At 46.0% G+C, this 12074-nt stretch overlaps 1 protein-coding gene across 1 annotated transcript in view; it reads right to left on the bottom strand.

Moving 5' to 3' along the window:
- The window catches only part of CLIP1 (CAP-Gly domain containing linker protein 1), a 62047-nt gene extending 51123 nt beyond the window's left edge, over positions 1 to 10924 (bottom strand). Inside the window, 7 exon segments of the mRNA XM_023745061.1 lie at positions 311 to 353; positions 356 to 413; positions 1009 to 1206; positions 5054 to 5276; positions 5752 to 5876; positions 8457 to 9028; positions 10730 to 10924. Of these exon segments, the coding sequence (XP_023600829.1) occupies positions 311 to 353; positions 356 to 413; positions 1009 to 1206; positions 5054 to 5276; positions 5752 to 5876; positions 8457 to 9028; positions 10730 to 10814 (1304 nt within the window). The 5' untranslated portion in view covers positions 10815 to 10924.
- Positions 10925 to 12074: the final 1150 nt, after the last annotated feature.

Here is a 12074-nt window from a genome sequence, read left to right as displayed (position 1 = left end):
GGAGCTGGGCCCAGCACACCCCCCATGGGGCTGGGTCTGCGTGAACGCCACCACACAACTAAGGCTGCGTGGCACACGGTAGGTGCTCCACAAATGATTGTTCAGTTAATCAGGCCATGTCTGGATGGTTACAAACGACTCACAGGAAGTCAAATCAATGCCAACCCTCCTCTCACAGAAGGAAGACTTCTATTCCCGCTGAACACGGCCATTCCTTTGGTTCTACGGGTTGATGCCAACATGGTTGCTAATGGGAAGGAAGTTTAAAAGGAAAAGGCCACACGTGCCCCAGGGGACGGTTTAGGATCACCTTTTCTCCTCTTCGAGTTGGTTGAGCAGTTCCACTTTCTCCTGTCGGCAGCTTCCACCATGGCTCGCAGCTGGTCCATCTTGGCCTCCAGCTCCAGGACATGCTGGGGAGGCAAGGGTGTCAGTGAGCGGCCTCTCTCTGACCCAGACAGGCCCAGGGACGCCTCCAAAGAGCTACGGCTAAGTGGCACCATTGTGGGCTGGCGTTCCTCCAAAACCTTTCCACGTTAGAATGTATTCTATGATTTTTATTAGGTTATTGTCAGCCGCATTCCCGGAGGACGAGGATGGAAACCACACCATGATGGCAGCAGGGGGCAATGTTACAACAATGCCCATCTATGGAAGCTAAAACTCATGCAGAGGATCGTCTACAAAACAGAAGTTGCGATCACAGGTGACGTCCAATTAAGCCAGTTCACCTAGCACTCACAGGCCAAAAGACCTGGACATAAAGACCAAGAGGCTACGGTGCACTCAAGAAGAACAAAACTCTGCCTTTATGACGATGCAAACTGGGACTCCAGGTCACAGCTTTCAAACAAGCCCAGCAAAGACATTTCTAGTGCTCCCAGGACTAGCTCCCGGCACCAGGAGGTAGTTCGGCCTCCTCCCTCAACTTAGAACCTGCCACCATCTCTGCAACGCGATCAGCTTAGAACCTGTCACCATCACCACAAGGCCAGCGCCAGACTTCACCTGGTCGTGTCCATCCCGGGCCAGGGCTAGCTCCTGCTCTATTTCCCCCACGTGGCTCGTGGCCTTGGCCACCTCCGCCCTCTCTAGATCCCGTTCGGCCAGCAGCTGCTCAATGTGCTGCTGCTTCTCTTTCAGGGCCTCCTGGAGGGCGGTGGTGCCGGAGATCTTCCTGGCGTACCGGGAGGAGGTTTCGGTCAACTGCAAAGGAAAGTGAAAGAAGTGAAGGGTGATGACCTACGAGGGACGCGGGCAGGGAGTGATGCATGCAGGGTGGGTGCCTCCTCAGCAAAGCGAAAGCGCTGCCCCGGCTCTCAGGCTTGCCAATGACTCGGAAAGGCTCTTCATCAAGAAAACAAGACAGCATTCGCCTCCTGTCTGTAAATTCCACAAAGAACAATGCAAAGAGGCCGTGGACCAATCAGGAAGATGTCTAGAAGAATGAGTGGCTCAAGTCAAAGGTACCCTGAGCTCAGCTGACAGAGCCTTACAGGAATCTAGAAAAATTCCACAGAACCCATTTAACACGTTTCTCTCCACTCCACTCTGACCTAAGCTTCACTTATAGCTGTCTTCTTGTTACGACATTTTGGGCAATCTTTTGATCTTTAGACTCGAAGTTGAGACCAATAGATCCCCCTCTGCATCACAAACCTTCCTTCAATTGATTAAATCCTTGGACCGTTGCCAGGACTTTCTTCATCTTTGTTTCAGAGTGAAAGGCAGAGGCGATCTCGCCAGCAATGTAGCCTTGAGGAGCTGAATGCCCATCCCCACAGAGATTTATAAGGACAAGATGAAGAGGACCACTGATCTGCCTTCGGGTGCGTGGGAGTGGGTGAGCGTGTGTGCATATGTCTGGGCAAGGACACAGATAAGAGGAAGAAAGAAAAAAACACGAGACAAAAAGGAGGACAAAGAGATTTATGGACAAAGAGAAGTAGGGGAGGGAAGGAGGGTGAGAAAAAAGGGGGCACGGAGAGGGGAAGAGGAGGACAATGAGAAGTAGGGGAGAGTGACTAGGAAAGGAGTGGATTAGGAGGGTCTCAGCTCGGTCACGTTTCACATGCCCGGATCCTCCATCTTGAGGCTAACGTCACATAAAAGCACAGAGCAAAGAACCTCCTACTGCATGTTAACAGATAATTGGGCAAGTCGACTACTATTCTTCCAAGCCCAGCTTTAGAGGCAGGTGGTCGAGAGAGGCCTCACGGCTTGGCGAGTGTGCGTGCAGGGCTGTTCCCTCAGCGACTGCTAGGTTGCGGGTCACCGCAGCCCTGACTTCACCTTCTGCAGCTGGGGCCTCACCTGTGGCTTGAATGCTCTTCTCTTCCTCAGTCTGAGGACGGGGATCTGCCATCCCCTCCAAGTGAGGCAATTTGATGACTAGGAGAGGCAAGGATCCAATCAAACCCGAGTAGTCCTTAGTGGCTTCTAGTTAGTGAAATTGCTTGAATTACACATACTGGGGAAGGAGGAATTCCTGTTCTCTTTTACACTTGACCTTGACTTTCCAGTTTCAGTACATGTGTGGTTGGATTAAACGCTCCCATTCCAACATTTCTTCCTGAAGACACTAAATCTGAGGTTCGTGCAGAGCTGCCCCAGGGGACTGCAGCAAACGGCAGTGAATTTCAAGTGAAACAGTGACACCTGTTGGACACCATGCAAACTACAGCTTGAGGCAATTCCGTTTCAGCAGGCTGAGGCTAGAAATACTAAACACTAAAGATTTATTCAAGGGTTTAGGGTTTACAAACCGGAAACACGGGTAGAAAATACCCAGGGTGTCCCTCTGAAGAAGAAATAAAATCTAAGAGTTCTCAAAGTGCACATTCCTGAGAAGGATCCGTCCTGCATCCTTAGCCTCTGGATGGGTCCGAGATGGTCATCTTCTGGACGTCCCGTGGTCTGGCTAATGGACATCAGGTGGTCTGGACGCGTGAACATTCTTTCCTAAGTTTAGGTTCCTCAGCTAATTAATGAATTGCTTCCTCGTGCCTCAGCCAACGCGGTTTCAGTAATTTAGCCGCTTGACCACAGTGACTCCATTTTCTTTCTTCACGCCTCAGGTGGTCATACATATTCCTTTAGGTGACGTCATGTCTTTCCGAAGCTGGGTTTGGGCTACTGCCATGACCAAAAGCAAGGACTATGCCAACAAAAATCAGTGCGGCACCAAAAATGAGGGCGGTGGTGCTCAGGGAGATTCCAAGATTTGACAGGTGCCCAACAGCAGCATACGACCTGGTAGTGATGCATGATGGTTACTCAAGAATGAATTTAAAATAGTTGTCCTTTTCATTAATAGGCGTCATTTTTTTAAACAGCTACCAACTCCTGAGACATAAATATTAAGTTATTTAAACCTAATTACTTAATAAACAGAACTGTCAGCTACTCCTGACCTAGGGCCACCATGAAAAAATAACCCAGACACTAAAGGGGCTGTGAACCTAGGAGGCCTGGGAATCTCTGTGCCCAACACTTCCAGATCATTCTGCAGGAAAGTCTTTAGACTTTTTTATATATGTGAGTAGGATTCTGTTGCCGAGATACATTTCTAGGAAGGCACATTTCAAATTTTCTATATTCTTGGCATATTCTTTTATCGTGCTTTTTGACTTAGAAACCACAGCTACCCTATATAAAAATATTTTTTAAATAAGCTGTTTTGCAAGGCGAGAAGACTCCTTTCTCTTTTGTTGGCGTCCTTCCCTAAATGAGTTGTCAGAATTGGTCTGAGAGTAAGAGGGGAGGCTGGGGGGAGCGAGGAGAGCTTGGCTATTTTCCAAGGAAATGGACTCATGATTACAACGTAATAGAAATGATTCAAGAAAGAATTCCTAACCCAGACCTGACACCTCTGTGGAATCGTCTGGGATTGACAAAGCAGATGAGACATCCACGTTGGAGTTTGCGGACCCCTGGAACAAGGCGTTGTCGAAACTGAGGTTTTTCACCTCTACTTCGTTGCGTCTGTCAACCTTTTCTATAAAGTCCATTTGTAACTGTTCTGTGGAAGGTGCAGACTTTCTCTTCAAATGCAAAATGAAATAGTCCAAGCGCGTTTTTACTGAACTGATGAGGAAGAAGAGCACCTGGGCTGGCGGCCCGAGCAGCACAACCCCCACTTCTAGGGCAGATCCCTCTGCCTTGCCTTTCCCTGCACGACATCACCCGAAAGAAGGCGAACCGAGATCACACCACTTAGCATCCTAACTCCTGTCCGTAGTTCACCATCATCATGCAGAGATCCCGACCTCAGCCTGGAGGACAACACTGCCATTTCAAAATTCGACAGTACTTGCCTCTCTTCAAGCAGATAAGCGTAATGGCAGGGGCCGACGCCAAAAAGGCACTGCTTTGACCCTGATAAGTGCGCGTTATCAACCAGAATGAGACGCTGCTATTTTATTTTAATTCTGATGACTCTATGTTTAGTGATCTAAATGGGGGGAGGGGGGAGAGGAGGGGGTGGGAGGAGGACATAGAGAGAGAAGACAAAACAAAACATAGCTCTTCCGAGCATCCTTTCAAGTTCTAGAAGTTCCCCTCTGTGTCCTCTGGCCCAGGTCGGGAACACTCCACACATTATCTGCTTTCAGAGGGTTAGACTGTATTCATGTCAAAATTGCAAGAACATGGCTTTGCTCAAAATACTTTAGTTCCTAAAACTGTTTGAAATAAGAGACCTACGTCCTTAAGGAAAAGGAACACCACCACCCCCAATTTTCCAGTCTTTCTTGTGCCCAAAGTAATTTCTGAGAAAAGCAGTCATCTCGTCGGTAGTGGCTAGATTCACCCAGAACTGCTACATCGTGAAGCCTTAGGAATCGGAAAGGGGTTGTTAAAAACTATTTTAAAACGTGTACTCTTGCTGGAGTTTAATTCTGTGACCCTGGCAAGGACATTCACAAGCTACAGCTAACGTTTAGCACAAGGGTGAGGGGTGACTTAGTATTTCTAGAAGCAGAGCAGGTGCATTGGCTGCCAGCGCTGGCCGTGCCGGGAGGCAGAGACATGCAGTGAGGAGAGAGAGGCTTACTAATCCTGTGCGACTGGGCTTGCTGCTCACGGAGGAGGCCACCGAGCTCAGGGAGCTGAGAGAGGACGCGGACGGGCTGCGCTTCAGGCTGGCGGGCGTGGCGGCCATCACTCGCCTCACCGCGGCGGCCTTGGCTTTGGCTGGCGTAGTGGAAGGGAAGCCGATCTTGGTCACTTTGTGGACGGGAGCAAACAGGCCATATTTGGGTTGACACTGAAAATACCTTGAGAGAACAATAATAAGGAAAGTGACAAAAAAAACTTCGTTAGGAGAAACTGTAACGAGAAAGCGCTCCTAACTCCTAAGTCATGACTGATTTGCTGTCAATTCTACCGCTCCGCTGGGGGAAGGTGGGGTTCACACGGATGAAGGCTGCTAAATAACCTCAGAAATGTTTTAGAAAACACACCATAAAAATAACGTCATGCACAGAGGATGAATTGCTCATCGGATACTAAGGTAACAAAGGGAATGAATATTTCTACCACCGGATAAACATACAGCAGAGGAGTTCAGCAATACAGTGATCCACTTAATAAAACCTTGCCAGACAAAGGGAGAAGGAAATCGAACAAGTGTCTAACGCTGGCAGCTCTTCAAGACACTCATTTCCATGTTATTAGACACAACGGGTGAGAGCTGCTCAGGCACCTTTTCGTGCAAGAGTGAGACAAGATGGTGCCCAATTCCAAACAAACCTTGTGCCAGCAACAGCCCCGTCATTCTTCCCAAGAGGCTCGTCTAACTCCACACCACACCACTCCCCCTTGGCAAAGTCCGTCTCCCCGAGAAACCGGACCACACCAGCCTTAGTGCCACCGACCTGCAAGAAGAGAGCGTTAAAGTGAGGAGATGAGCGTCGTACCAACACTTCATCTTCTGCAGTTCCCACCAAGATGGCGCACTACGCACCCTCACTTCTATCAGCAGGCTTCCTTCCCTTCTCCACTTCCTTTTGGTTTATTGTTCTTTCCTTCCTAATTTCTTCTTCTTTTTTTGTTAATTCTCACCAAGGGATATTTTTCCATTGATTTTTAAGAGAGTGAAAGGGAAGTAGAGAGGAGAGAGAGGGAGAGAAACATGGATGTGAGAGAGACACATCAATTGGTTGCCTCCCACACGCACCCCAGGCATGTGCCCATGATCAGGAATCGAATCCTTGACCCTTTGGTGCACGGGCCAACGCTCTAACCACTGAGCAACAAAGGACAGGGCTCCTTCCTAATTTCTTAAGATGTATATACTGTTTTTGTCTTGCTTTCTAATACTAAAGGCATTTATTTCTACTTTTTTCTCTGAATATAACTTTTTATGAGTTTGGGATGACACATATTCCCCCCCCCCAACTCTGTTTAATCCTTTGTTTTTATAAAAGTTTAAAAACATTTTGCCCGGCTAGTGTGGCTCAGTGGTTGAGCATTGACATATGAACAACCAAGATGTCACAGTTTAATTCCCCATCAGGTCACATGCCCAGGTTGCAGGCCTGATCCCCAGTAGCGGGCGTGCAGGAGACACCTGATGGATGTTTCTCTCTCATCGACGTTTCTATCTCTCTATCCCTCTCTCTTCCTCTCTAAAAAAAAAAAAAAAAATCAATAAAAACATATATTTAAAAAACTGCTTTAACAGATAGGGTAGAGTCTACTATATGTTAGCAGCTAGCTTGCTCATGCCAACGAGACGTCAGTACTAGATTTGGCACATCTGACCTTCTAACACTCTTAGGCATTCGTGGAATCTACAAGCAATCACCTCTCTAACACTGGCCTCAGTTTTCTCCCCACTCCTACACCACAGCATCCAGAGCAGGTGGAACCAACATCATGCGAGCAGAGCTCAGCACATTAGCTAAAGATGATGAAATCTCCTCAGCGAATCTGCTGAATTCTTTGCGGGTGAGTCTAAGTCACTGTCATGATGACTGTTCTTCCAAGAGGCATCTAACAGGCTGTGGGCAGTAAAATCTCCAAGCAAACCATGGGCTTCATTCAGATCGGAAGCTTTATAGAAAATCACCACAAGCCCAGCCGGGTGTGGCTCATCGGTTGAGCGTCAACCCAGGAACCAAGAGGTCACCGGTTGATTCCCGGTCAAGGCATATGCCCAGTTGCGGGCTTGATCCCCAGTGTGGGGTGTGCAGGAGGCAGCCGATCAATGATTCTCTCTCATCATTGATGTTTCTCTCTCTCTCTCCCTCTCCCTTCCTCTCTGAAATCAATTAAAATTTTTTTTTTTTAAAAAGAGCAACTGGGGAAAAAATAAAAATGTTCTCAGTTGATTTTTTAAAAAATCACCACAAAACAGACTGTCAATACTTCTCTAGATGCAGGTAATACCATATACATTTACCCTCGGGGGGAAATGCCAGGCCACTACATTTGTTTACTTCCCAGAATGCGCAGTTTTCTTATACTTTTCCCCCCACCAAACCTAAAATTCCTTTTTTTATATGTGTGTGTGTGTTTATTGATTTCAGAGAGAAGAAGGGAGAGGGAGAGAGAGAAATATCAATGATGAGAGAATCATTGACCAGTTGTCTCCTGCACACCTCCTACTGGGGATCAAACCCACAACCCGGGCATGTGCCTTGACAGGGAAGCAAACCCCCTTCTCGTAAACTCCTGTGAGAAGTAAGAGCAGGGATCAATTCTGCAGGGCTAATGAGCGGGTCTGCAAACAGGAAATAGGAAACAGTGAATCCTTTTCGAACTCTCCAATCTATTCATTATCAAGTCCCAAACAAGCCATTTAATCTCACTGGCCTGGGTTTATAAAGCTATAAAAAGTCCAATGAGTGGTAATAGGGCTTGTTTCACAGGAATTCTGTGAGCAACAAAGATTTTGTAAGGTGGCTTCTGGATGACATCATTTTGAGCCTCCCCATCTATAACATATGATGGTAGGTAAACCCCCTTAAAAAAGTAATGTGACAAGAGCAGATGATGTATAGCAGATATTCTCTTAGGAACTCTATTTGACTAGTACTTGAATTAATTTTTTTTCACTTTAGTTGGTGGGGAAATAGAGGTTCTTGTGCATCATTAAAGCAAGAAAAAAACTTTTTAAAAACTTATAAAGACATCTAAGTCCACTTCTGAGCCTGTTTTGTCAAGTATAATTACCTTAATATTTATAAGTTATAAACTCATTCTTTTGGCTAAACTGGGAGATAAAACTAGAATCTATCACGGCAAACTTATACTCACAACCCTTTTCAAACTACGTGGCGAGGTTCTAATTTGCAGCATGTTTACACATAAACTGAGCCACTAAAAAAGCTGATTCCTTTCTCTGTTAGTGGTCATTCCTCCAGAACAGACTCTAAGCCTGTATTTCTAACCACTCATCAGTGATTACATCTCAGTTCAACACGACGACTTTGGAAGGTTTCTGGACTCACCAGTACTCTGTCTCCAATTTTGAGTTCTCGCTCTCCTTTCTTGACCGAGCCAGCCTCTGAGAGGTTGGAGATGGATTCACTGGCAGTTTTTGTGAGGTTGCTGATCGGAGGTGTAGCCGAAGGTTCCTTTGCTGTTGGCTGGGACGACTTCTGGGGAATATGTGAGGGGGTGGCTGGGGAGGAGGCTGTCATGCTGGCTGCAGAAGTGGACACAGGCGAGGTCGTTCTGGAAGCGTGAGTTGTCTGCAGGCTACTGGCTTCATCTTCAGCCTGCACCTTCCTTGTCAACTTGGAAGGTCGAGTGAATATGCCCTTTAAAGGTTCACACTGGAAATACCGGACTCCTGCCACTGAGCCATCATTCTTGCCTATGGGTTCATCTAGAACAATCCCGGCCCACTGGCCTGGTGCGAACTGAGTTTCACCCAGAAACTGTATAAATCCAGGCTTATTTCCGTTCACCCAAACTCGCTCCCCAACTCGGAAGTCGTCCACAAATTCCTCTTGTGTCTCAGAGGAAGGGGCGCCTGATGCTTTTTCACTGGATACTGCTTTTTCTGCTGGAGCTGCGACTGAAAACACAAGAAATGATCAGAAGAGATTCGGTTTCACACTCAAGCAAACCTGAAGGGAAATACACCAGAGAAAGCCAAAGTGCCCTGTTTTTCTTCCTTCACTTCTTTTTTTTAGCAAGGAGGCAAAAACTACTGGCCCCATCACTACCATGTTCAATGCTGTTGAAACTCAGTGAGCTGATGAGATTTAATCCTTACCTGCAATTAAGATAGGATGAAGTTAAAACAAGAAAAAAAAAATGTAGTCCTTGCCCAGCCCGTGTGGCGCAATAGTTGAGCATCGACCGAAAAGGAGGTCATGGTTTGACTCCCAGTCAGGGCGCATGCCTGGGTTGTGGGCTCGATCCCCAGTAGGGGGAGTGCAAGAGGCAGCTCATCAATGGTTCTCTCATCAGTGATGTTTCTCTCTCTCTCTCTCTCTCTCCCCCTCTTCCTTCCTCTCTGAAGTCAATTTTAAAAAAAATTTTTTAAAGTAGTCCTTTTCCAAAGTTCATAATGCAGGTCTGATTTCATTCTTTCCTCCACCCCCAACCCTGAACGTCATGAACAAATACCCGCTCAGATCCACTGAGATGGGCTTCATTCCCACATTTGAGTAGTCAACGACAGCTGACAAGGCTAGGACCATTTGACCAGAGACTGGCATTCGCTTGGATGAAGGAGGGGTTTGTGCTGTGGTCCCTATCATCATTCCTCCAAGACAACCAAAGAGACCCATTCCTTTGCTGGTGGAGATGGCGGTCACAGCGAGGCAAGAGAGACAGCATCTGGCCCCATTAAGGCAAGATGACCTTGTGCAATCTCTACTCTGCGGTAAAGACAGAAGTTACATTTTGCCAGAAGTGTGATATTTACAATGGAAACGCATTCATACACTCACCCAGCAAGCATTTAATCAATATTTGGTGTGAACTGGAAAAGCAAGCCCACATTCTTCATCACTCTACCATTTCCTAGGCACATTGTGATCTTAAGATGTCACACAATCCCTCTGAGCTCAATTTCCTCATCGGTAAGGGGGAAGTAATATCTATCTTGAGGGTTTTTTAAATGAGGATTAAATGAGAAAATGTATTTATTCATGCTGCACACGAGCTCCTGCCACTCTGGGACAAGTCCTAGGCACGGTTCTTCGCTGAAGGACAGAGCAAGACAACACAATCCATGCCCTCACAGGGCTCAGTCTAGAGATGAGGAGGCAGGCAGTAAATAAAGAGACACAGCCGCTCGTTTCAGGTAGCTCAGGTGCTGTGGAGGAGACCACGCCTTTGGGCAGAGCAATCAGGGAAGGCCTCCTGGAGAAGGTGACATCTGGCCCAAGACTTGATGAATAGAAGTCAATTGTGCCAAGATTGGGGACAAGAGGGGTCTGGCCGGCCTAGAGCAGATGCCGAACATCTCTGTACACTATGCTAAGGGAGTCCACAGAGTTTTGATCTGTAAGGATCAAACACCCACGGTACTTAATTTGACCACCCTTTTATCACCTGACACTAAATCAAGTAAAGATAACCTACAAGGGAAACTCTTCACTGATTCAGACTTTTAGCCATAAGATGCTATTCTGTTCATCAAAACATTTTCAAATATTTTTCAAGAATGTGACGTTTTCTAAGATTATCTTTTTAAAATCTTCACACTGAAGCCTTCATATGGGGCTATAACTTCTTTGCTCTGGAGGAAAACATAAGGCATTACCAGCAGTGGGTGTCTTCAAGGCTGTGCTGCCAGGCTTGAGGATCTTGGTGGGGACCTTGAGCCCGCTTGGTTTGAGCGCACTCATTGTCCCCAGTACAGCAGAGCTGCGCTTCCCGTGCCTGCTGCCACTACCTGTCCCCGACCATGGATACAGCTGTGGGTGCTTCTAGAGGGAAGTCGGTCTCTGGGTTAAATCTGCAGAGAGAAAAACATAAAAAGAGTTTAGAATCTATAGAAGAAAAAAGGTAGATAAAACAGTTATTATTAAAGCAGCTTTCACAGCCTCAACTTTTCCTTATCTATGATAATAAACCATCGCTGCACTGAATCTAGGAACCTAGAAAATTCTAGATACTAAAAACACAAAATGCTAATGAGATGAGTTTACAGCAATTTACTATCCTGAAGATAAGTAGCTAACGGTAGCAATATATTACACATGCAAAGGGGAAAAGAAAAAAAGATGGTCGGTTTGGCTCATTGGATAGAGTGTCAGCCTGCAGACCGAAGGGTAAGTACCTTGGCTGCAGGCTCCTCCCCGGCTGGGCCCTGGTCAGGGCTCATGCAGGAGGCAACCAATTGATGTGTTTCTCTCACATCGATATTTCTCTCTGTCTTACCCTCTTGCTTCCACTCTCTCTGAAAAAAATCAATGGAAAAATATCCTCAGGTGAGGATTTAAAAAAAAAAAAAAGGTGTTCTTGCCCCACTAACAAACTGAACATAACTGAATTTTTGATGCCTATGCTCACTGAATCAAGAGTTTTGGACCTAAAATAAGACAAATTACCCTTCTTCTCCACCCTGTTCAACATGTAAGGACCATAACACACAGAATACTATAATTTAGGAATAATTTTTACACATATTATTATCCCATAACACATAGAATATTATAATTTAGAAATAATTTTTACACATATTATCCCATTTGAGCCTTTACGACACTGTGGATTAGCTACTATTCTTATCCTTTCTTAAATGAAGAAGCGCCTCAGATTAACACATGTATTTTTCTTTCATTTGGCTAAGAAGCAGATGTGAACTTGAGTGTGATTTTTTATAGTTCTTACAAGAGATCATAAACAGTTAAAAACACTAGTACCAGCGTTACTAAAACAATCTACATATGTAAAGCACCAAGAATTCACAAAGCACACATATAAGTCAGTCACATTATATTATAATCTTGCTTTCCAAACTACAAGATGGCAACATCTATATATATAAAAGTCTAAGCGACCGTTCAACCGGTAGCTATGATGCGCAATGACCACCAGGGGGCAGGCGCTCAACACACAGGCATGGAAACATGGAACAGACTAATGAATCTCAGAGGGAAGAG

The sequence above is a fragment of the Myotis lucifugus genome, unplaced genomic scaffold (genome assembly GCF_000147115.1).
Source record: "Myotis lucifugus unplaced genomic scaffold, Myoluc2.0 scaffold_511, whole genome shotgun sequence".
Classification (NCBI taxonomy): Eukaryota; Metazoa; Chordata; class Mammalia; order Chiroptera; family Vespertilionidae; genus Myotis; species Myotis lucifugus.
Note: the sequence above shows the minus strand (reverse complement) of the source record. Positions and strands in the feature narration are given on the sequence as shown.